The 26,399-nt window shown below is 41.0% G+C and overlaps 1 protein-coding gene across 3 annotated transcripts in view; it reads left to right on the forward strand.

The window, feature by feature from the left end:
* ARFIP1 (ARF interacting protein 1) overlaps nucleotides 1-26,399 on the forward strand; it is a 193,825-nt gene that overhangs the window by 55,827 nt on the left and 111,599 nt on the right. For 2 of the 3 annotated variants that reach the window (XM_073605179.1, XM_073605194.1), the window contains exons 2-3: nucleotides 7,211-7,290; nucleotides 16,283-16,384. In XM_073605179.1, the coding sequence (XP_073461280.1) occupies nucleotides 7,213-7,290; nucleotides 16,283-16,384 (180 nt within the window). In that variant the 5' untranslated portion in view covers nucleotides 7,211-7,212. The remainder of the gene's footprint in view (nucleotides 1-7,210; nucleotides 7,291-16,282; nucleotides 16,385-26,399) is intronic. The other variant, XM_073605187.1, reaches the window with a different exon arrangement.

Here is a 26,399-nt window from a genome sequence, read left to right on the forward strand (position 1 = left end):
TATATATATATATATATATATATATATATATATATATATATATATATATATATATATATATATATATATATATATATAGAGAGAGAGAATTCTCTACATAGAAAGAATCGGGGAAATACTTTTTTTAAGATAACGATTCTTAATGATTAATCATGCAGCCCAATTCCCACCTTTTTATATCTCAACTTTTCAATTTATAACCCACCGCTGTCTATCCTGGTGCTTACTGCTACTCCATTTTAGACCCTGTTCTACTAGTTTACTTTTAAACCATTTTATTTTATGAACTGTATATTGTCATTTTTAATTCTTTCTTTGGCCCCTGACATTATAAATGCATTCTCACCTAAAATATATAGAAGAAACTAACAATGTGTGTATTGGCCAGTAGACGGAGCTCTGTATTTTTCAGCAATGTAGCTGTTGAGATATACAGCAAATGCTTTGTTGTTATTGGGTCTGCTGACTTGGTTTGCTAAGTGGTGCAGTAAAGAACAAGCGCTGTGTCACTGTCGAGTAGAAAGCAGAGTCTGCATATGTAATGAGAAATATGGCTGCCCCTTTGCACAAATATAATTACAAGCTTCACATAGAAACACGTTTTTAAATTATTAAAAGAAGCTTAGCATGAGGATGTCAAAGTTGGCAGACTCTTTTTAGCACAGTTTGATAAGTATATTTACATAAAGATCCAATATTTTCTCCATATAAAGTATGTTTAGGGCCAGTTTACACCATAGAAACGCAGTCCAGATGCTTTTCTGCATGCGCGTTTTTGATGTGTTGCAGTGCATTTTTGATGCGGTCCAGTGCATTTTTCCCCCCCTCTTATTCTTAAGTAAGGACATGTGCATTTTGGTGTGTTCCAGTGCGTTTTTGATACGTTCCAGTGCAGGAAAAATGCAGCATGTTCTACTTTTTTTTTTTTTCTGGAGCTGCAAGCATTGATGTGACTATGCCATTAAAAACCATATAACCTACATTCCTGCATTTTTGATGCAGAAAAAAATCGCACAGGACTGTGTGTGGTGAGAGGTCCAGCTGAATTTGAAGTGCACTCTCTCTCCCCTGAGTAGCAGTACACGGGAGTTAATACAGAGTAGAGCTCTCATCCCAATTTTTAGGATTTGATTACTGCCCCTATCTCCACCCCGCATTGCTTCTGTACAAGCAGCAGAAAATGTGGGTGGGGGCAGGTAATGGATCTGGGAGCAATCCATTTAAGAGTTGTGGGGGGGGGGAGAAGACCGCACAGCCCACATTTGTGCTAGGTGGGGGGATTTTGGAGGGGTTTGTGCTAGGAGGAGGAATTTGGTGGGGAATTTGTGTTAGAAGAAGGAATTTTGAATGGTTGGGGGGGGGGCTAGGAGGGGAGATTTGTGCTCGAAGGGGGATTTGGGATGGAGTAGAGTTACAACCTAAGATCACTGAAGTCTACCTCACAGACTACATTTTAGGGCTTGTATACACCAGATGCATTGAAGTAACACGTTTTGCTGCACAAAAATGTGCTGCCTTTCGCATGTGGCTGCCATTATTTCTGAATGAGACCCCCTACGTATCTATGCAAATGCACCCATTTAAAAAAGTGTGACATGCGCAAAAAAGGGCGTGCTTGGGTGCACCTCCTGGTGTGAACAAGCCCTCAGACTGGTGTGCCCCGGGATTGTGCACAGTTCTAAAGGGTGCCTTGACTGAAAAGCGGTTGAAAAGCACTGCCCTAAAAAATTAGTCAGTCTTCATTTTCAGGCAAGGTGCAGTTATTAAGTGTTCTTGCATAGCAAGACCACTTACTGTTATCTCACATATATATTATTCTTATTATTATAGCCAAATTTACCACCCTAACTCCTCCCACAGTTTTTACACTACATAGACAAGTAATATACCGAAACGTGCGGATTGTTCCCGAATGGTGTGCTATTACTCTGTGGAACCTTTCGCCAAATGGTTCACGAAATATCGTCGTTTTTGCGGCAAAATTGGTCCCATAGGAATGAATGGGGAAACTAGAGTGGGAGATGACAAAAGCTGGAAAATCAGAACATGATTTCTAAACTGCCGCCACTCCCTCATTTTCAAGCCCACCTACACAAATCTTATATCAAAACGTTCAGCTATCCCTGCTGCCACTAAACATGTCCACGGCTAAGCCATAGTCCTGATAGTTTTCACAATATGACCATTTGTTTGCAACTCACGCCGTCCATTGACATTCATTGAAACTACACTCTAGCCCCCTCCAAATTTGAAGGGCAATTTCTAAACTGCGACTGTGCCTTCATTTTTAATATTTCAGAGACATACTATACATCAAAATCTAGGTCTGGGTCTTGTGATTCTCACAATATAAAGATCTTTGCTGTAGGATGTAAAGTTTTTAAAATACTGCCATTTGTTTAGAGGTCATTTCAGGAAATTTTAGCCATTAATCAGAGTGTACTGTGATGCTGGCCATACACTATACGAAAAATCGGCCGAAAAATCGTTCGTATGGACACTTCGTTCGTTTTTCGGCAAGTTAGTGGGTACAAATCGATAATCGTTTGTGACGTTTTTGTGGAAAAAAAACGAACGGCATGTTTGGAAAATTTCTGCCGAACGTACGATAAATTGCAAGGTTAATGTGTTTCCCGTCCGAACTGCCTGCACTAGGTATATGTAAAAAAACGAACACAAAATTATTTATTCATGTCCACTGAACAGATTATCGGACATTATATGATGGCGCGATCGTTTGCGGTCACGGTCGAACGTTCGTTTTTCGAAAATGGGTTCGGCCGATTTTCTGTATAGTGTATGGCCAGCTTTAGTGTTTGTTTTGTTGCCATGGTTACCAAAGCTTCTGTTATACACAGGGGGGGAAGGTGGCTGGAGCATCTCAGCTGATTACAGAGCCCGGGGGAGGGGACAGACACACCATGTACTGATTTATAATAGAGGAATATGATGGGGCAGTTTTGATGGGGTAATTCTGATGGGGCAGTTTTGATGAAGCAGTATTTGGGAAGCATAAACAGGGCATGAGCGTTGCTAGGAAACAGTGGTTGTAAACACAAGATGCTGAGACACTCCAAATGCATGTGACTTCATCTGCTAGACTTGATAATGCTTGTAGACTCCTCCCACAGTTTTCACACTACAGAGACAAATAATATACCGAAACGAGCGGATTGTTCCCGATTGGTGTGTTATTACTTTGTGGAATGTTTTGCCGAATGGTCCACGAAATGACGTTTTTGCGGCGAAATTGGTCCCATAGGAATGAATGGCGAAATGTTCAAAACTAGAGTGGGAAGTGACAAAAGCTGACAACCCCATGATCAGCCAAAACATTATGACCACCCCATGATCAGCCAAAACATTATGACCGCCCCATGTAAAAAAAAAAAAATATTTTTGAAAAAAAAAAAAATTTTTTGAAAAAAGTAAAAAAATAATTTTTGAAAAAAAAAAATCATTTTTGAAAAAAAAAAATATATATTTTTGAAAAAAAAAAAATATATTTTTGAAAAAAAAAAATATATATTTTTGAAAAAAAAAAATATATATTTTTGAAAAAAAAAAATATTTTTGAAAAAAAAATTTCTTTTAAAAAAAAAATATTTTTGAAAAAAAAAAATTAATTTTGAAAAAAAAATTACTTTAAAAAAAATAATTTCGAAAAAAAAATTATTTTTGAAATAAAAAAAATTCATTTTTGAAAAAAAAAATTACCTTTGAAAAAAAAAATTACTTTTGAAAAAAAAATATATTTGAAGAAAAAAATATTTTTGAAAAAAAAAAATTATTTTTGAAAAAAAAATTACTTTAAAAAAAATAATAATTTCGAAAAAAAAATTATTTTTGAAATAAAAAAATTCATTTTTGAAAAAAAAAATTACCTTTGAAAAAAAAAATTACTTTTGAAAAAAATAATAATTTCGAAAAAAAAAAATCATTTTTGATTAAAAAAAATTCATTTTTGAAAAAAAAAATTACTTTTGAAAAAAATGTTCAGCTCTTTCAGCGAATGATGGAACTTTTTTACTACTATTTATACTTTTTAAAATATTAAGCTTTTTAACACTTTTCACAGTTACTCAAGCCACTCCACCCCACCCAGTTACTCCGCCCACTCCAGTTGTAGAGGCAAGAACACTTTCACAATTTCCCCAGAAATTGTACCTTTTCTAGTTCTTTTTGTTCTAAATAATTCCACTCTCCCTTGCCACAGATGCACACTTACCGAGATCTGATGGCCTCAGTCTCCCTTACATAAAGCAGTGAAAGGCTCCGTCTCCTGTCTGTGACTGCACAGTGCAGTCCCATAGATCTACCTCCATTACCTGGACACGGCAGTACACAGGAATAGACCTCAGGCTGTCAGTCACAGGCTGTGTTCTGGAGCTCCCTAGGAAAACCAGGTGTCAAAAGTGCCTCGTGCTAATAGCAGAGGAAAGAGGCAGCAGAAAGAAAAGACACTTAGTGCTCTGGATCGAGACAAGTACACACTATAGAGCAGGGGCTCCAAACTTTTTCAACAAGGGGTCACTTTACTGTCCTTAAGAATTTTAGGGGGGTCGGACTGAGGCCACTGGGAGTAGAAAATTTTCCAGTGTCAGTGAGAGTAAACAATGCCACATCTTTAGTGGGAGGAAGAACGCCCCATCACTAGTGTCAGTAGGAGGAATAGTGCCCCATCATTGGTGTCAGTAGGAGGAATAGTGCCCCATCATTGTTGTCAGTAGGAGGAATAGTGCCCCATCATTGTTGTCAGTAGGAGGCATAGTACCCCATCATTGTTGTCAGTAGGAGGCATAGTGCCCCATCATTGTTGTCAGTAAGAGGAATAGTGCCCCATCAGTGGTGTCAGTAGGAGGAATAGTGCCCCATCAGTGGTGTCAGTAGGAGGAATAGTGCCAAGTCAGTGGTGTCAGTAGGAGGAATAGTGCCAAGTCAGTGGTGTCAGTAGGAGGAATAGTGCCCCATCAGTGGTATCATTAGGAGGAATAGTGCCCAGTCAGTGGTGTCAGTAGGAGGAATAGTGCCCAGTCAGTGGTGTCAGTAGGAGGAATAGTGCCAAGTCAGTGGTGTCAGTAGGAGGAATAGTGCCAAGTCAGTGGTGTCAGTAGGAGGAATAGTGCCCCATCAGTGGTATCATTAGGAGGAATAGTGCCCAGTCAGTGGTGTCAGTAGGAGGAATAGTGTCCCGTCAGTGGTGTCAGTAGGAGGAATAGTGTCCCGTCAGTGGTGTCAGTAGGAGGAATAGTGTCCCGTCAGTGGTGTCAGTAGGAGGAATAGTGCCAAGTCAGTGGTGTCAGTAGGAGGAATAGTGCCAAGTCAGTGGTGTCAGTAGGAGGAATAGTGCCAAGTCAGTGGTGTCAGTAGCAGGAATAGTGCCAAGTCAGTGGTGTCAGTAGGAGGAATAGTGCCCAGTCAGTGGTGTCAGTAGGAGGAATAGTGCCCAGTCAGTGGTGTCAGTAGGAGGAATAGTGCCCAGTCAGTGGTGTCAGTAGGAGGAATAGTGCCCAGTCAGTGGTGTCAGTAGGAGGAATAGTGCCCAGTCAGTGGTGTCAGTAGGAGGAATAGTGTCCAGTCAGTGGTGTCAGTAGGAGGAATAGTGCCAAGTCAGTGGTGTCAGTAGGAGGAATAGTGTCCCGTCAGTGGTGTCATTAGGAGGAATAGTGTCCCGTCAGTGGTGTCAGTAGGAGGAATAGTGCCCCATCAGTGGTGTCATTAGGAGGAATAGTGCCCAGTCAGTGGTGTCAGTAGGAGGAATAGTGCCCAGTCAGTGGTGTCAGTAGGAGGAATAGTGCCCAGTCAGTGGTGTCAGTAGGAGGAATAGTGCCCCATCAGTGGTGTCAGTGGGTGGAATAGTGCCCAGTCAGTGAAAATAATAGTGCCCCATCACTGTTATCAGTGGCAGGAATTATGCCCCTATTGGTGATGGTAACGGGAGGAATAGTGCCCCATTGTTGGTGTCAGTAGGAGGAATAGTGCCCCATCATTGTTGTCAGTAGGAGGAATAGTGCCCCGTCGTTGTCAGTAGGAGGCATAGTGCCCCATCATTGTCAGTAGGAGGCATAGTGCCCCATCATTGTTGTCAGTAGGAGGAATAGTGCCCCATCATTGTTGTCAGTAGGAGGAATAGTGCCCCATCAGTGGTGTCAGTAGGAGGAATAGTGCCAAGTCAGTGGTGTCAGTAGGAGGAATAGTGCCAAGTCAGTGGTGTCATTAGGAGGAATAGTGCCCCATCAGTGGTGTCATTAGGAGGAATAGTGCCCCATCAGTGGTGTCATTAGGAGGAATAGTGCCCCGTCAGTGGTGTCATTAGGAGGAATAGTGCCCAGTCAGTGGTGTCAGTAGGAGGAATAGTGCCCAGTCAGTGGTGTCAGTAGGAGGAATAGTGTCCCGTCAGTGGTGTCAGTAGGAGGAATAGTGTCCCGTCAGTGGTGTCAGTAGGAGGAATAGTGCCCAGTCAGTGGTGTCAGTAGGAGGAATAGTGCCCCATCAGTGGTGTCAGTGGGTGGAATAGTGCCCAGTCAGTGAAAATAATAGTGCCCCATCACTGTTATCAGTGGCAGGAATTATGCCTTTATTGGTGATGGTAACTGGAGGAATAGTGCCCCATTGTTGGTGTCAGTGGCAAGAATAATTCCCCCATTGTTGTGTCAGTAAGAGGAATAGTGTCCCAAGGGCCGGATAAAGGCAAGCAAAGAGCCGCGTTTTGGAGACCACTGCTTTAGAGGGATATGCTTTGTTCATATTTCATGTCAGAGGTTTACAATCACTTGAAAGTAAAGTGGAGTTTAACTGTAATATGAAAATGTTGTCCACTTTACTGCCCCAACTTACAATATACAGGTAGAATAATTACCCGTAGTTGATCTTTCTAAGCATTTCCAGTTGGGTTCAGTGTGACGCTAATCTTTTTGGCTGTTTTAACAGGTTAACAATCTTCGTGGATTCTCTTTAGATCATGGGTGTTGGACCCTTGAAACATAGCTCTTTTTGTACCATTTATCTACTTATAACAACATAGGAATATAAATTAACCATAAAGAGGCAAGCTTAATGATAATAGCTTTGCAGATGAAAATCATTAACGTTTGGTAGGTCTGTATGGATATAGAGAAGAGTGCTTTTATTTTTAGATCGTAAACATGATACTTTGGTAGTAAATATACCTAAACACAATGCATGCTGATAATGTTTATTTTACTTTCAGATATGTCTGAGAACACAGATGATACAACACCTAATGATGCAACTTTACCAGGTTCTGAAGAGGTTGTTTCTGACCCCGAGGTCTGTTTTTAAGATAAATATAAGATAGAAATCATTAGAGATTAAATCTGGCTGTAGTATCTGTAGATGGAAGACTTGCATAACAAAGCCTCATGCACACTGGGCGTTTTTACAGCTGCTTTTTTTGGGGGGGGGCGTCATGTGTTTATTGCCTCTAAACACCCCTGCATGTTATCCTGTGTGTTCATGCAAACATAGGCTTTTAGAAGTGTTTTGTGGCAGAAAAAAACCCCACTACCAGTGCGTTTTGGAGCAGCAGCGTTTTGGCAGAAAAAACAATGACGGCTCCTAAACTATGCTAAACACCAGTGCCTGGTGTTTTTTCTTTTTTTTTTTTTTCCCCTTCTAAGCAGAGGCCGCTGGCGTTCTTAACCAGTGAATAGCTGGTTGTTAAGAAGTAAGTCGGCAAGCCGGCTGTCGGCAATCGAGTAACCCCACTGACAGCTGATGACCATCCGTTGTTAAGGATGAAGCAGCCGGCTTGCCAGCCTGCTCCTTAACAACCAGCTATTCACTGGTTGTTAAGGAAGCTAGTGGTCCCGCTCCTTAACGCAAAGGCTACTAAACGTGGCTTACACACTCTGCTAAACACTGGGAAAAAAACCTAAACTATTAGCTTTTTTATCCAGTGTTCTTTTAGCTTTCTAGTGTGCATGAAGCTTAATCAGGCCACACTGCGTTTTTTTTTTTTTTTTTTTTTTTTTTTTTTTGCGGCATTTTGCAAATGGCATTGATAAACTCCAATGCCACCATGGTGGAGGGGACTGGAGCATAAATGAAGGGAGATGGGAGTGGAGAGCAGAAGCTGCCAGAACTTGGCATAATCTTGCATCCTCTGATTACTAATGGACTAGATTTATTACAGGAGGATGCCTGCCATCCACTGCATGCCTGGACAGGATAGTTTTCTGAGACCTTTGTATTGCTGACAGTGATGTGACAATAAATAGGCTATGCATCCATGTTGTAAAGTGCTGTGCAAACTGTTGGCACTTTATAAATCCTGAATAATGAATCCTGTGTGTGTTTTCCTATCCTATTAGGATGCAACTTTTTAAAGCAGACCTGTCATCAATGCAAATCTATTGCAAAATAACCCCTTTGTGCATAGCCAGTACCCTCCAGTGCTTTACAATAGTAGTAAACTCTTCTTTTCACATTTTGCACATTTGTACCTACGGGTAAGCCCCTGGAACACCTGAAGGCGCTTCTTGGACTTTGGCCTCCTCTATGCATCTAGGATGTGAAAAAGTCTCTCACATGTGGTTATCTCCATACTCAGGGGGCTTAGCAGGATGTTTTGAGGTGTAATTTTAAGTGAGAAATAACAGCTTTGTAGGGAAAAAAGTTAATTTTATTTTGTTTTTTAATTTGCCCAAAAAATTGTGGCAAAAAATAACTTCAAAAAAAAAAAAGACCTCACCATACCTCTTATGCCGTGTACACACGACCGGACTTTCCACCAGAAAAGGTCGGACGGAATCATTCCGTCGGACATTCCAATCGTGTGTGGGCTTCATTGGACTTTTTCTTTCTAAAATTCTGATGGACCTAGAAATAGAACATGTTTCAAATCTTTCCGACGGACTCAATTCCTATTGGGAAAAACCGTTTGTATGCTAGTCTGACGGACCAAAAACGACGCAAGGGCAGCTATTGGCTACTGGCTATAACTTCCTCTTTCTAGTCCCGTCATACGTCATCGCGTTCTAAACGAACAGACTTTAGTGTGATCGTGTGTAGGCAAGTGGGTTTCAGCGGAACTCCGTCGGAAAGACTGTCGGAGTCTACTCTGACGGAAAGTCTGGTCGTGTGTACGCGGCATTACTAAATATTTTGTACTGTCTACTTTCCAAAAAGAATCTTTTGGGGGGTATTTGTACTGTCCTGGGATTTTAGAACCTCAATAAATGATAGACAAATCAGTACAACTGGATTGATCAATTTTCAACTATACAGTATCTTACAAAGGTGAGTACACTCCTCACATTTTTGGAAATATTTTATTATATCTTTTCATGTGACAACAATGAAGAAATTACACTTTGCTACAATTTAAAGCAGTGAGTTTACAGCTTGTATAACAGTGTACATTTGCTGTCACCTCAAAATAACTCAACACACAGCCATTAATGTCTTAACCTCTGGCAACAAAAGTGAGTACACCCCTAAATGAAAATGTCCAAATTGGCCCCAATTAACCATTTTCCGTTCCCAGTGTCATGTGGCTCGTTAATGTTACAAGGTTTTAGGTGTGAATGGGGAGTAGGTGTGTTAAATTTGGTGTTATCGTTCTCGCTCTCTCATACTGGTCACTGGAAGTTCAACATGGCACCTCATGGCAAAGAACTCTCTGAGGATCTGAAAAAAAATTATTGTTGCTCTGCATAAAGATGGCCTAGGCATTAAGAAGATTGCCAAGACCCTGAAACTGAGCTGCAGTACGGTGGCCAAGACCATACAGCGGTTTAACAGGCCATGGTCGACCAAAAAAATTCAGTGCCCACGCTCAGCGTCATATCCATAGGTTATCTTTGGGAAATAGACGCATGAGTGCTGCCAGCATTGCTGCAGAGGTTGAAGGGGTGGGGTGTCAGCCTGTCAGTGCTCAGACCATATGCCTCACACTGCATCAAATTGGTCTGCATGGTTGTCATCCCAGAAAGAAGCCACTTCTAAAGATGATGCACAAGAAAGCCCGCAAACAGTTTGCTAAAGACAAGCAGACTAAGGACATGGATTACTGGAACCATGTCCTGTGGTCTGATGAGACCAAGTAAAACTTATTGGGTTCAGATGGTGTCAAGCGTGTGTGGCGGCAACCAGTTGAGGAGTACAAAGACAAATGTTTCTTGCCTACAGTCAAGCATTGTGGTGGGAGTGTCATGGTCTGGGGCTGCATGAGAGCTGCCGGCACTGGGGAGCTACAGTTCATTGAGGGAACCATGAATGCCAACATGTACTGTGACATACTGAAGCAAAGCATGATCCCCTCCCTTTGGAGACTGGGCTGCAGGGCAGTATTCCAACATGATAACCCCAAACACACCTCCAAGACAACCACTGCCTTGCTAAAGAAGTTGAGGGTAAAGGTGATGGACTGGCCAAGCATGTTTCCAGACCTAGACCCAATTGAGCATCTGTGGGGCATCCTCAAACGGAAGGTGGAGGAGTGCAAGGTCTCTAACATCCACCAGCTCCATGATGTCCTCATGGAGGAGTGGAAGAGGACTCCAGTGGCAACCTGTGAAGCTCTGGTGAACTTCATACCCAAGAGGGTTAAGGCAGTGCTGGAAAATAATTGTGGCCACACAAAATATTGACAAATTGGGCCCAATTTGAACATTTTCACTTAGGGGTGTACTCACTTTTGTTGCCAGCGGTTTAGACATTAATGGCTGTTGTTCAGTTATTTTGAGGGGACAGCAAATTTACACTGTTATACAAGCTGTACACTCACTACTTTTACATTGTAGCAAAGTTTCATTTCCTTAGTGTTGTCACATGAAAAGATGTAATAAAATATTTACAAAAATGTGAGGGGTGTAATCACTTTCGTGAGATACTGTATATACTATAGTTTGTAGACTCTATAACTTTTGCACAGGCTAAATAATATACATTGATTTGTGTGATTTGTACCAGAAGAAATGTAGCAGAATATACTACAGGTTATACTGTGTTAAGGTTGCTCATGTATGGATTACAATAAGGCCAGTTCAGCAGGCATCCATGTATGGCTCAAAGTTGATCATTAGATTGACTTCTGTCGAGTCATCAATTTAGAAAATTGTTGATCAGCTTATTCTGACAGTGTGAGTCCTCTCAGAATACATTGTCTGTGTGAGGGGATTCTTCCATCCACCTCGTTTTGTGTGGATGGAGGAGTCTGTTTTCTGTTCATTTCGCAAAAAGAAAGGTAAAGAAACCTTTTGTGTGCAGCAGCCCCCATAACCACCTTCTAATACTTAACAGAGACCCCTCTCAATCTAGCGATGTCCACAAGAGCCTTACCTCTCCAAGGACTCAAACTCCTGATTGACAGCAGCGGGAGCTAATGGCCAAAAGCCAATCACAGCCTTTGAGACAATCTGGAGATTGAGGGGGCAGAGCCAAGCCTCGCCTATGGACACAGAGCCGCAGCTTGGGTGACCTCAGAGAAAGCTGCTTGCTGTGGGGGGCACCTGGCAGGAGGGAGGAGCCAGGAGCGCTGGCGTGGGACCCGAGAAGTGGAGGATCCAGGCTGCTCGGTGCAAAACCCTTGCACAGAGCAGGTAAGTATATTAGTTATTAGTAGTAATAACTATATTGGTTATATATAGTTTGTTATTTTAGTAAAAAAAAAAAGACTTTTTAATATCACTTTAAATATTATATTTCTAATTTCTTTGCCAAGTTTTAGTAGGTTTTTTTTTTTTTTTTTTTTTTTTTTTACTATTCTATGTTTATACAAGTTGAAATAAAAACTAGCGCTTTGTTTTGGCTAGCAATCATTTGACACCAGAAAGTACGCATATTGCCAGGGATGGTATCATTTGATTAGATGTGGAAAATCTTGGTATGCTTTTTAAAAGAGATCTGAGACATACATGCTGGGAGGGGTCCCTCTGCTTTCCATTGTGTGGATTCTACAGCATAAAACTGCTGCTAAATAAACAATGAACTTTGAAATATATCCTCTGTGCGGCTTTAAACAGAAGTGCTCAGGTTGAATAAATTTCATTAAACATATCCCAAAGAATGACATGACCATAATATTATAGTTTAACATAAACGTGTTTTATAAAAACTTTTAAACAGAAATAGTTTGCTTCCTTTTTCTTTATTTTTCTTTTATATTTTCCTTTTTCACTTCTATATTAAAAGGCAGAGCATTACTTTATTCCTCTGGTCCCATTCATGGTCTACTCAAGCAAAATTATTAAGCTGCGTGCACACAGACCCACACACACGAACACCCAGTGACACCCAGTTGTGTTCTCAAGGTAAAAGCTAAAAATCAAATCCTAGTAACCTTTTCTCAATTTATAAATTGCTATGCATCTACCATAGTTGGTAGGTCAGATACTTTTGAGTTGTGGGCCACACTTTACAGAGGTGCCTTTACGCTACAGTGTGGTATTTTCTTATATTTGCAACTTCACCGATCAGCCATGATAATAAGATCATTGCCAGGTATTCTTTTGCTACTGTGCCATCTGAAAGTCGGTGGGATATATTAGACAGCAAGTAAACATGTTTACCATGATGTTGATGCATTGAAAGTAGAAAAACTGGGCATCGCAGTGTCTTGTGTATGGGGCTATGTAGCCGCTGACCGGTGTCCACAGCCAAGGGCACCTACAATGGCATGTGAGCATCAGAACTGGACCGCAAAGGAAAAAAGGTGACCTGGTTTGATGAATCTTTTTCTTTTATATATTGTGGATGGCCGGATGCATGTATGTCCAGGATGCAGTATGGGAGGAAGGCAAGACAATGGAAGCAGTGTGATGCTTTTGAGCATTCTGCTGGGAAGCCTTGTGGATATTTGTACTTTACTTAAAGTGTTACTAAACCCACAAAAGTAAACTCAGTCTGTATATGCCTTAAAGCATGCTTGTTATACTCACTGTGGAACCTAAGGGGTTAATCCTCTTCATTGTGTAAAAAGGCTGTTTTACACACTGTTTTTCCCAAGCCATCTCCTTGAGGGCAAGCTGCACATGCTCAGCTTGGCGTGCGTTGCTTGAGAGTTTTTTTTTTTTTTCTTGGTATAGGCCAATCAGCACTGTCCAGACAGAGGGTCAGGGGTCCTGTAGCCTCCTAGGGCAATCAGGGTAGAATGAAAACTCCTCCTATAAGCTTTAACCAGACCCTAAGAGCCCAATCACACTGGGGCAGTACGGGCGCCCGCAATAAAATGGCGCTATTTTTAGCGCTGCTTTACCGTTGTTTTAGCAGCGGTATTGGGCCACTAGGGGGGCGGTTTTACCCCCCCTGCTAGCAGCCAAGGAAGGGTTAAAACCACCGCAAAGCGCTGCTACAGCAGCGCTATGCCGGCGGTGTAGCTGCGCTGACCCATTCATTTCAATGGGCAGGAGCGGTGTATACACCGCTCCATAGATGCTGCTAGCAGGACTTTTTTACCGTCCTGCCCCAGCGCACCGCTCCAGTGTGAAAGCCCCTTGAATGCAGGGTCCTGGATTTGCAATTATCTACTTTTAGACCTTTTTTTTTATTTTGTGTAACAGTTTAATCATTAGCTGCCTATGTAATTCTCATTACCTGGTGTCCTGTATGCTTTTGATGTAATGCAACAGATAAACGATTGTCACGTACACTTGTGATTTCCACTTTTGGTTTCTAAGAAAATGTCTTTCAGTTGTTTTAGGTGTTCAAATGTGGTATAATCTATATATAACTTTAATGATCTGCATCAGTAAAATTCATGGCCTATCAGAAGCATCATAAAAACAAACCTGCTAGAGCAGGGAAAAAACCTGCCACTTCGGTTGGCCAGTTCTTTTTGCATACCTCACAAAGGTCTGTACAGTACGTGTTGTCTGATGTACTGCACACTGCCTGCCACACACCCCTTCCTCATTACACAACTCTTGGTGGGTGGATGCCATAAAAGTATGTTCAGGTAAATACAAATCCAATCGCTGAATCCTCATAATTGTTAGGCCTTGTGCACATTGGATGTTATAAAACGTTTACTGTGTTTTTGCAACTTTTTTTCAGCGTTAGAGCAATTTAACAGCTGGAAATTTTTTTTTTTTCAACATTGTTATATGTTTAAACATCAGAAATGTTTTCCTCTTTAAATAAAAACGCTTATATGTGCATAAACTTGGTTGCATGTATTTGGCGTTTGAAATGCTGGTAAACTACAGTCCTAAAAGCGATTTATCTGCTTTCAAAAAAATGCCTGTAACCTCAAGTGCCTCTAAACTTCTACAAATCACTGTGTACATTTACACATAGGATAACATAGAGTAGAGTAAAATGGCTGAGAAAGGAATGCCGCTCACTAAGCCTCCACACCCGAACAGGTGCTCCCGCCCTACTGCGAACTCTCAGGTGCTGGCTCTTCACAAATGTGTAGAAAAAGGAAGAAGATCCTGGACTGCCGCACTCCATAGAAAGGGCATCTTTATTTTGAAAAATTGATAAAAATCCAGCATACAGTCATATCAAAAAGTGGATAAAACAGGGATAAATGGCTAACGCGTTTCACATCAAATGATGCTTACTCATAGCTGAGAGTTCAATGGCTGCTGAAAAAAAACACCCAACTGCTCCTAAATGTCCGTTTAGCATCTGTAGTGTACATGATGCCTAAAAGTGTGTACAGCGTTTCACACTGTGTTTACTTGCATTTATTTTGGTGCAGTCAGTTTAGCTGTCTTTAGAGAGAATAGAATTTTGTTCTTTAAGGATCAGAATAGACACTAAACATGACTAAATACATCAAGATGTAACTAAACTGCTTTAAAGCAAAAACCTCTACCTGCAGGAAAGCGTCATCTTGGAGGCATAAAAGTGAATACTTTCCACATTACGTTTAGTAAAGCTAAACACAGGAGTGCCAGTGTCAATAAGGCCTAGGACTGTTTTGCACTTACACACACATATGTAGCATGTAATCCTTTTTAAAATGATATCTGCTGCTAGGTGAACTTTTTATCGGATGTAATACACAAAATACAATTCTTAAACACCAGGAAGATTTACTAATTTTATTCCTGTCATTTGAAAGAGAAATGCAATGAGTTAGGCCGGCAATACACGTGTGGAATTCTGAATGTTTTTTTGTTTGAAATTCAGGCCATCGAATTTGAGTGATGGGGCATATTGGAAATTTTTTGAAAAATGAATGAATTTCTTATCAATGATGGGATAATTGTGCGAGAAATTTAATCGCAATAGAAATGTGCAGGAGCTGTGACCTGGGAAGATAAGATTCCCAGCCACAAATTTTCTTTTCCTTAAAAACATGAAATTGAAGGCTTGGTTTGTCGAATTTCGAAATCAGTAGTGGCGAATTACAAACCGAACGCAGTTAAATGAATACCACCTGTCTGTTTATGAAACAATGGCATGGTTTTGTGTTTATTTTTGTTTTTTGTTTTCTAATCAAGTTTTGGATAGTGTATGGAAAGATTGAATCCTGTCCATTTTATTTTTTGCTTATAAGACAGACACACTGTAAAAAAATGTCGTCTGGAATTTTTATTGTGCCAGTATTGACAATAAAATAAAAAAAATCTATTCTAGATCTAAATTCTGAATAATAAACGCAGTGAAAAAAAAGTGTTTTTAGTGTTTAGTTTCACTTAGGGCTAGAAATACATTTTAGGTGTATCTGCCAAAGGTAGCCAGCAGAGGTCACTGTTAGAATGATAAATCTGTTCTAACAATGTTAATGAAGTGCAGCCACTGATCTGGATGGCTGTAGGACAATAAAACTGATGGCAAATGCTCTAAAGATGCACATCAGTTTATAAAGAAGAGCTTTTATTTCTGATAACTTTCAACTGATCATTTTCATTAAAATTCTGCTGTCTCAGGTTGCATTGTTCCCTGTAAACTATGGATAAAACTTGAAATGTAACCAATGTGTTGGGCATCTCCTTTGTAAGACTCCATAGTTTTTTTTGTTTTTTTTTCTTGCATGTAATAATACTGTAGTATTATTATGAGTATTAATTCCTTTACTTTGTGTTTCTGATTTTTGACCATGTTCCAAAAAAAAAAAAAAAAAAAAAAAAAGAAAACTCTAAACAAAATACTTTTCTGTAGTTTCTAATGTCAGAGCTATTTCAGAGGTTTCTGAATCTGGAAGGACTGCTGACCTGGAGGTTAACAGGTTTTCTAAACCTGACAGTCAGAATAATTTGTTACTTTATTTAGATGGCAGATCTATAACTTCAGAATAATTTCTGTAGTCTGTACTTACCGTTTTTTTGTGTTTGTTTTTTTTTTTTTTTTTTTTTTTTCACTGTAGGAGCTTGAAATGGCTCAAGACTTTTCAAGAAGCACGGCTGCTGAAATACCTGTAACAAGCAATGGAGACATTGATGACACTTCAGAGCACAGCTTTAATCTGGTAAATACCGTTTTTCTATTGATGCTCGCTATTTAAAGTTCACCGGTCACAATTTTAAAGCTTTTTCACTTATGACTGTAAAGTGGATTCCTAGAATTAAGCTCCCCTCCCGTGTGTCACTACTTACTGTTTAATAATTGTAATAGCTATTAAAAAAACCCTAATCCCTGCACAGCAAGCAATATTTCAAGCTTAAACCCTAATACTTAAGGGCAGCTAAACTCTCACAGTGATTAACACCTAATTTATATAATTTAATGGGTTTTCTCACTGAAAATCAGTAAATGGTTATGGGGAGGGCTGATTTAGACTGCAGGAATCATAGGGGGAGCAAGAGTCCTGCTTTTGGGGCACCAAAGGAACTGTTGCAGATTTCACCTGTAGGTGCCTGCTGTCAGATCATGCTGTAGTTTGCAAACTTGAAAAATATACTGGTGTACTTTTGAATTTAACATGTTTTAAGTAGTTTAGCAACATCAGATTATGTTTTTTGGTTTTTATTTTTTTAATTGCCAGTACACTTTAGTGGATTTTGATGAAAAGATCTGGCGCTGTGTGTGCAACAAGAATGCTTTGGTTGATGTCAGTAGCCTGTGTACACTGTTTTTTCAGGTTTTCACTAGATGAGACAGCTAGAACCATCACTACTGCAGTAACTTAAACCTGCTAAAGTGTCATTGAATCCAAACTATGCTAGATATAAACCCTCATTATATGCTATATAACGGAGTGTTCACACTCGCAAAGGGACTAAAGCATTTGTTATATGTAGAGTGAAATATACCTGGTTGATCCTGCCTTCAGCTGTCCCTCCCCTCTTCTCTGTGTCCCCACTGCAGCCTGAGATTGTGTAGACAAGCTGGTGTCCTATTTTAGTTCACTTCTAAGCTCATTTCCTCCTTTTTCTTATTTGTGCAGCCCACATGAGTACAGGGTCACACCTGTGGGTGTATATACAGTGGTAAATGACACTCCTTTCCCCTCCATGTTCTCCTAACACTGATGGTGGGCTATAGTATGCTGATGCTGATTGATTTCATTCACTTAGGCTGGCCATACACAGTGCAAATGTCTTTCCTGTTGGAAATTCATGTGATTTTCCCATTAGCACAGACCGTGTTGATGCAGAAATCCCTCCAGCTGAGCTATTGTATTCCCTGGGGGGGCTTCTCTGCTTGGAGTAGACAGTGATTATTGCTAGCAGCTATACCAGCTGCTAGTGATAATCACAAGTAAAGTCTGGCAGGCTGTTTGTACCCAAGTTGATCGATCAACTTGGTACATTCAGCCTGCCCATACATGGTTATAATTTCTGCCGGTTGTTGCTGAAACTGCTGAGATTCGAACCTTGTATGGCCTGCCTAAGAGACTCACAAAAATTCTTAAGCTGGCCATACACTATACAGAAAATCGGCCGAACCCATTTTCGAAAAACGAACGTTCGACCGTGACCGCAAACGATCGTGCCATCATATAATGTCCGATAATCTGTTCAGTGGACATGAATAAATAATTTTGTGTTCGTTTTTTTACATATACCTAGTGCAGGCAGTTCGGACGGGAAACACATTAACCTTGCAATTTATCGTACGTTCGGCAGAAATTTTCCAAACATGCCGTTCGTTTTTTTTCCACAAAAACGTCACAAACGATTATCGATTTGTACCCACTAACTTGCCGAAAAACGAACGAAGTGTCCATACGAACGATTTTTCGGCCGATTTTTCGTATAGTGTATGGCCAGCATTAGATTTAAAATAAATCGGTCTTAAATATATCAACTGTATTTACTAATACCTGTAAAATAATAAAAAGCACCTTGAATCCAGATGCCATCTGAAAAAAATTTAAAGCTAGTGTCAATCACTTCTGACTCCGCCTACTAGAGGTATGCCAAAATTTCGGCCACCGAAACATATCGGCCGAAAATGGTGTTTTTCGGCATGCAGCCAAAAGAAGAAAAGGTACCGTTAATGGCACCGAAAAGGGGGCAGTCCACCCCGGGTGCCGCTCATTGCTGGGGTGTCATCCTGGCCGCTCAGCCAGAGTCCTCCCCTCCTCACGCAGAGCAGCGATCTCCCTGTGTCACGGAGCTGAATTGTCCGGGTGGCCGCAGTAACAATGTCCCGCCTCCTGTAGTAAATGGCACACTGATCCAATGCCAGGAAATTGAACCAGTGTGACGTGTATCACAGGAGGCGGGACATTGTTACTGCTGCTGCCCGGCCTAGGAAATTCAAATCCAGCTCTGTGACACAGCGGGAGATCGCTGCTCTGATCCGGGCACTGGTGAGGCTGCATCTGACAGGCACTGGGGAGGCTGCATTGATCTCTTGTATCATGTCTGCAGTCTCTGACCATCTCTTGGTATCATGTCTGCTAGAGGTGCACCGAATGGAAATTTTGCCAATAATATTAGCTGTGTCTTTAAGTTTAAGTAAGAGATTGCAGACATGCAACAGAGGGTCAGAGACTGCAGAATGCATATTTCTTGAGCTTTTCTTGCACTAAAGGTGCCAATAATGGCCAACAATAAATTCCTATTAGTTTAAATTCATGATATTAATTAAAAAGTCATGAGATAACAAAAAGCTGTCAAATACCCAGGGATCCAAATTCCTACCCCCTTGCCCTCCTTGGCAGATTTAAACTACACACCCCTAATAAGAACATTGCGAACATGCCTTGAATCTTATGATAAACCAAACATTTCATGGTTTGGCCGAATGAACGCCGTCAAAATGGACATTCTGCCTAAATTGGTATAAATTTTTCAGGCAATTCCTACCCCCCCTCCCCGTGGTTTCTTCCAATTCATCAACAAGGCTATACGGGACTTCATATGGCATCATAGGAAATCCAGGATTGGCTTTCATATTCTAGCTTTACCTAAAAGTAGAGGGGGCGTTGCTCTCCCTGACCTACGACTGTGCTTTCACGCTGCATCGTTGATCAGAATAGTCGATTGGTACCACGGTTCCTCCACTAAACTGTGGACGTCATTAGAAAATGACTGAATATCTCCCGACCTCACATCCCTTCCATGGACATACCCGACACACAGACCCCCTACAGACCTATTTCCCCTTGTGACTAATGCCACGTTGTGAACTTGGGACAGCTACCTTACCAAAGGTGTATTGTCCTCGAGACCCAGTCCCTTGACTCCATTATTTGATATCAACTCTTTACCTCCGACTTGTGCTAAACCTAAATTTCTTGTTTGGCAAAAGACAGAGGCCCTTTGTTAAGACATACGCTCAGTGCTGGAAAACCTATTCCCCTACTTGACATGCTCTCTTCCTGCCACAACCCTTCCATGGCTTGGCTTGAACACACTCAACTAACTCACCTTTTAAACAAAATACCGAACATTGCCTTTGAGTCATTGTTATCCCAGTCGGACAGACCAGAGCATGCATTATCCCTGATATATCAGATACTGATTCAGGTCTCCTATCCAAACCCACCGACATTCCTCTCAAAATGGGAAAGGGAGATGAACTTGTCCCCGGATGATATGGAATGGGGCAAAACAATGGCGCTTTCTTTTAAATGATCTATCTCATGCCCAAGAACAGAATTATCGTATATTCTCTAGGTGGTATCGATGCCCCACTATTCTACACAAGCTTGATCCTAATGTTTCGGACATATGTCTGAGATGCTTGCAGGCCCCGGGTAACATGACACATATTTGGTGTACATGGCCATGTGTTACCCCCCTTTTGGGACAAGATTCTTTAGCTATACGACTAACTTGTTGGGGACAAATATCCTAATGAACCCCGCTTAACGGTCTTATCTATGTTACTGGGGTCATACAAACAAATCAAGCGGAGCGTAATTCACCATTTGCTGACTGCTGCAGTACAGTTATTGCTAGATCTTGGCATCAACCAGTGGTCCCCTCTTTAGCGGGACTGGGCCTGTGAAGTGAACGGATGTTAGCTTGGGATGCTGATAAAAGTGAGACCCACACTATTATGTGGACCGTTTGGTTACACTTCCGGTTCTTTTCCGAGTTTGACCCTTTTATTGCGGATACAGCTCCTGCTGTTTCCCCCTGGGCCCTCTCTCATGTGTAGCTTGATATACCTTTTCCCCCACTTCCCTTTCTTTCTTTTACCCTTCTCTCCTCCCCCTTTCTTATTCCTTTCAATCTTTCCATACCTCTCTGCCTTTTCTACTCCTCCTCCCTTACCTTTTTAAGATTATAGTAATCTTACCAGTAGACTCGCCACAATCTCAGGCCATATGTGTTGAGCCTTGGTTTTTGCTGTGTTCTACACCTGTGTTTAAAGTGGTCTACTGGTTACTTGAGTCACCATTACTTAGTTTATTTCTATACTCTTTGATAATATCAACATGACTATGCTTATGTGTTATATGTTCTTTTTGTCCTTCCGATCCTAATGTACACATGTTCATTCAAGGATAATATGTTCTATTTCGCCTATGGTTATTCAATGTTGTTTAACGAATGCTTGAAACTTAATAAAATGGATTCAACATAAAAAGTCATTTTATTTATTATATATATATATATATATATATATATATATATATATATATATATATATATATATATATATATATATGTGTATATATATATATATATATATGTGTATGTATGTTTAGTATCACTTTAGCTATTTTTGACTGCTGCCTCTGCAGTTTTTCTCATACTCAAGTGGCATGGTACTCATGTAAATGATGAACCTGTACATTGGGCCGCATACTTTTTTTTTATTTGCATCTAAACATGCTTGTAATAAATGGAGGCTACCTAATACAGAGAGAAGAATGCTAGTTGTTACCATCTGAGTTGATGAAGAATCACCATTGCCAAACTGCAGATGTTTCCAGTGTCTTTTGGTGGTCTGAATATTTTTAGTTCCACTGAAGCTCTCTGTATTTTTCCTTTTACTTCTCATGCATATTTACATACCTTACTGCGGCATGTAGATGCAAGTACAGTATATGTATGCTGTTGATGTAATCAGATTAAGTTATATGAACATTTGTCTATTATCTCATGAAGCTGTCGCTTACTTGTCACTGTAGATGTTGCAGAATAATTCCTATTTTATTGGCTCTGCTCTTGATTTGTATATTCTTTTCTAAGATTGTGGTAGATAAAGTAACTTTAATGGCACTATGATTTGGCCTGGGATGACATGTCCTCTTGCACAGACTGCACAGGTGAGGGTACATACTGGGAGATGAAGGTTCTGTGTAACTCCCACTAATCCTGTTTGAGAGCCTTGATGCTGCTCCCTTTTTCAGACTTTAAGACTCCACGTCGGATAATTAAATACTCATATTTCACTTCACTGCGTAAACGGTTTGCCGTCAATCACTAAGAAGAAAAATAAAATCTACAGGGATAAATCTTTCATAGAAGCATGGTTTTATATGATAAAAGTATGGCAACAGGTTTATTTTTATAGGTAGCAGGGAGGGGCTGCAGTAAAATGGGTGCAGCAAGTTTGGCAGTGATGCAATGGCCATCACCTCTCATTTTATTCAAATGCTTAATCAGCCTTAAGGGGAAATTTCTCACCCAATATTCTGTTTTTCCAGTGCAACTTCTTGTTTGTCAGCCAATCTACTAGCTTTATTTATGATGCTTCTACTCTCTTGGAAATATTGAGATCGGATAGCATGTTCCTCAGTGTGTTGTGTCTGTAGCTGTTGAATCCAAATGCTCAGAGGTAGTTAGAAAATTATTCGTTTTTTACAAGACCAGAAAAGAGGAGCTATCCAAGGTTACTTAGGCTACTTTCACACTGAGGCGCTTTACAGGCGCTACAGCGCTAAAAATGGCAATTGTGTCTCCAGTGTGAAAGCCTGAGTGCTTTCACACTGGAGTGGTGTGCTTGCAGGACAGTCAAAAAAAGTCCTGCAAGCCGCATCTTTGCAGCGCTATAGGAGCAGTGTATTCACTGCTCCTAAAGCGCCCTTGAAAACAATGGGGCAGCGCCACAAACCCGCCAGCAAAGCGCCGCTGCGGCGGCGCTTTCTACCCTTTTGGCCGCTAGCGGGGGTTATAACCGCCCCACTAACTGCCGAATAGCGCCGCTAAAACGACGGTAAAGCGGTGCTAAATATAGTGCCGCTTTACTGCCGACGCCCGCCCCAGTCTGAAAGTAGCCTAACTGCACTGAAAATCTGTGTGTGGTTTAGTACAAAAAGAAAATTGTAGTAAAAATCACTATATACAGTATACTATATTTATTTGCATTGCCTTTATTACTGAAAACACCACATAGTGTTGAAGTTGAACTTAAAGGGGTTGTAAAGCTTTGTTTTTTGTTATGTTTTTTTAAATAACAAACATGGTATACTTAGCTCCTCTGTGCAAGGGTTTTGCACAGAGCAGCCCCGATCCTCCTCTTCTGGGGTCCTCCCGCGGCACTCCTGGCTCCTCCTCTCATTGAGTTCCCCATCAGAGACCCACTTTCCATGGGGCACTCATGCGAGTGCGCTCCCGAGTCCTGTTGCTGCGTCCATTGACAGACAGCAGGACTCGGCCCCACCCCCTGGCTCCCGTGTCGCTGGATTTGATTGACAGCAGTGGGAGCCACTGGCTCCCGCTGCTATCAATCTGTTCAATGAGGACCCGAGACCGCGGCTGGAGCAGCTGGGCTTGTTCCCGTCGCTGGAGCTATCGGGCTCAGTTAAGTAAAAGGGGGGCTGCTGCACTACAGGAGGTTTTTCACCTTAATGCATAGAATTGATTAAGGTGAAAAACCTTGAGGGTTTACAACCCCTTTAATGCTATTCCAGGCAAAAATTGCATTATGCTTGTGAAGAGACACATTGTTCCATAAAATAATAAGTATTTATAAGTATTCCAGGCAAAAAAAATAAAAAATCTGTTGGGCAAGGTTACCATAATCATTGCACAGTACATACATTATCCTTATGTAAAAGCACTAAATCACCAGATTTTGCCATTACATGCTTCTTGTACTAGTTCTGTATTAGGCCCCATAACATTATACAACCACAATGCACAAGGATTCTCCCTCCTGTATTTATGGGATCTGGAAGCTGTGTAAGAGTGCCATTTGCTTGCTGCATTGCATATGCTCTGGAATCATCAGACTGAACTCTGGCATTGTTCACTATGGAGAGCCATTTACAGATTTGTTTTCTTTCATGAAATCTATGCTCTTGGATGTCTCTGCTTGCCGTTTACCAGGAGGGGGGCCAGAAGGGAAGGTAAGCAACTCCAAGTAAAGCCCAAAAATTTATTTTTGTGGATTTATTCATAAAGATCAAAGTATAGTACCTGGAGATGGCTAGATGGCTGGTAAAACTTTAAAACTTCAGTTCTCTTATATCTCAGTGTATGTGTGTGTGTGTGTGTGTGTGTGTGTGTGTGTGTGTGTGTGTGTGTATATATATATATATATATATATATATATATATATATATATATATATATATATATATATATATATATTTATTGAGCTAAAATCATGAGACAAAAAGCAATGACATAGGCAGGGGAAAAAGGTGATGCGTTTCACACAGATGGCGTGCTTCATCTAAACCATTACCACAGTCAGTGTTGTATTCTGATAGCAGAAGTTTTCCCCACTGTTGTAATACAGTGGATATTGCCGGCGACAGTAATCGTATGATGAAAACGTGACCAGCTGGTTGTAGTGAAGTCTATCAATACATAAACTTTGGTACAACCAGCCTGCCCATAAATAGATCAAACTTCAGATGGTTCCTGCTGAATCGATTCATATATGGTGCTTACTAGCCCATTATGCTTTTACTTTGCAGGGGAAAAAAAGAGGAAGTAAAACTCATAAGGGCTCCTTCACATGGACGTGTCCGTGTACGGAGCCCGCTCTGCTCAGCGGGGGATCGCTCCGCCGATCCCCGCTGAGCAGGCAGATAACAGGTCCGTCGCTGCACTGCAGCGACGGACCTGTTATCTGCCTGCTCAGCGGGGATCGGCGGAGCGATCCCCCGCTGAGCAGAGCGGGCTCCGTACACGAACCTGTCAGAGCGCCGCTCTCCCCTATGGGGGATCGGATGATGACGGACTGTAGAGTACGTCGTCATCCGATCCGAAAACAGATGGAAAAGTAGGTTTTTCCTCCGTTACACTTTTTCGGATCGGAGCGGGTCGGATGTCAGCGGACATGTCACCACTGACATCCGATGCTCCATAGAGATCTATGGAGGGTCTGTTCAGGTCCACTTAAAAAACTGACAGGCGGACCTGAACGGATCGTCAGTGTGAAAGAGGCCTAAGGGTTTACTTCCTCTTTAAAGGATAAGTTCACTTTTTAAAAGGGAAAAAAAAATGTGCATTTACAATTATTATTTTTTTTTTAGGAGCCTGTAAAGCATTGCCATACAAGGCTCCTGCAGACTGTCAGTGTGAGCTAGTTGTCTGTAAATTGTACGGACAAGCAGTTTCACACTGACAGGAAGATTCAATGAAGCTCTGTGGTAGTTAATTGAGAGCTACAAACCGACAACCGAAAATGCTGTCAGTAGTATTACCGTCACAGAACACTGTGAATGAATGATGCAGCTGTGTGGACGGAGCCCCGAACAGCCGCGCTGATTTAGAAAAGTGACAGCTAGTACTGGGAACGTCCCCCTGTACTACTGTCAAAAAGAGTGTGGGGTTCACAGAGTGGCGGCAGGATTGAGAACATGTTAAATGTTCTCAAAGGTGAACTTATCCTTTTAAGTTTCCTGATGGTGTTTGTTTCCTATATTCTTCTGGTTTTTACAAGGGGTTTTCGATTTGTTAGGTGACAAGCTTCTCTTACCCACTGTATTTTGTTACAACTTTGTTGTCATTGAAGAAGAGGAACTGCTTAATCTACGTCAGACTGACAGAGAGTCAATGTGACATCATAGTATTTGACTGCAGCTGACAGTACACATTGGTTGCATTGCATCCATCTTCACAGTTTCTGAGAAAGGAACTATAGCCAACCCCATAGGCTTCAGGAAATCTAAAACCGTATACAAATGTAAGCCATCTTTAGGAAATATTTTGCTGTTATATAACCTGTATAAAACAATGATTTATTTCTGCAGCTAAAATTATGTTAATGTTATGTAAAGCCACTGCTAATTTTGAAAAGGTTTTTTATATCGCTTTTTTTTTTTTTTTTTTTTTTTTTTTTTAAACATCATCAATAAAACACATTTAGTAATCCAGTTTTACATATTATTTATATAGGCCGTTTTGTGTTGTACTTGGCTGTTTTTAACTTGGTGTGCACAGCCACATGATTACTGCAATAACGTACCGGTAATTCTTGATTTGTTTTTTTTTTTGTTTTTTTCTTATGTGTCTATTAGATCTAGAAAGAAAGCTCCCCCACGCACTTTTCCATCTCTAACATGTTTCATTGTGTTCTACATAGAGCACAAGATTATTCAGTTCAGTTTACAACAGTTGCAATCTAGACACGCAGATTAAATTTTTACAACCATTTTTGGAGAAGGCTTCCTACTATTATATTTATGCCTTGTTTCATGGGTGGTTCTTTGCTTAATGGTGGCCTCCTAGGCAGTTCCATATGCCCAAATTCACTTCAGCCTCTGGACTGTCCCATACACCTCCTCTGGCATGGCGGGTCACAAGTCCACTGCTGGAGTCTGGAAGGTTCTTCCTCCCATAAATTTGGAAGGTTCTGATGATGAGAACTAACTTATCAAGCTGAGGATGACTCCTAGATACCTTGGTCGTCAGAGAAAGCTCTTCTGCTGATCAGTATTCTGGAGTTTTGTTTATTCCTTCAATGCTGGTCATAACGTCTGCAAGGTCACTCAACCTGGATTCAGTTGGACAATGACACCACAGTGGCTTACATCCAACCACCAGGGTATGTTTCATGCTTGGGTAGAACTACACAGTCCAGCCCTGTTTGCCATGGCGTCTTGACTGGAATGGTACCTTGGTGTTTCAAGTCCTCTGTCGCAGGTGGGGGACACTGGACGTGGACCTCCTGGCTTCCAG

Source organism: Aquarana catesbeiana, linkage group LG01, assembly GCF_042186555.1.
Source record: "Aquarana catesbeiana isolate 2022-GZ linkage group LG01, ASM4218655v1, whole genome shotgun sequence".
NCBI lineage: Eukaryota > Metazoa > Chordata > Amphibia > Anura > Ranidae > Aquarana > Aquarana catesbeiana.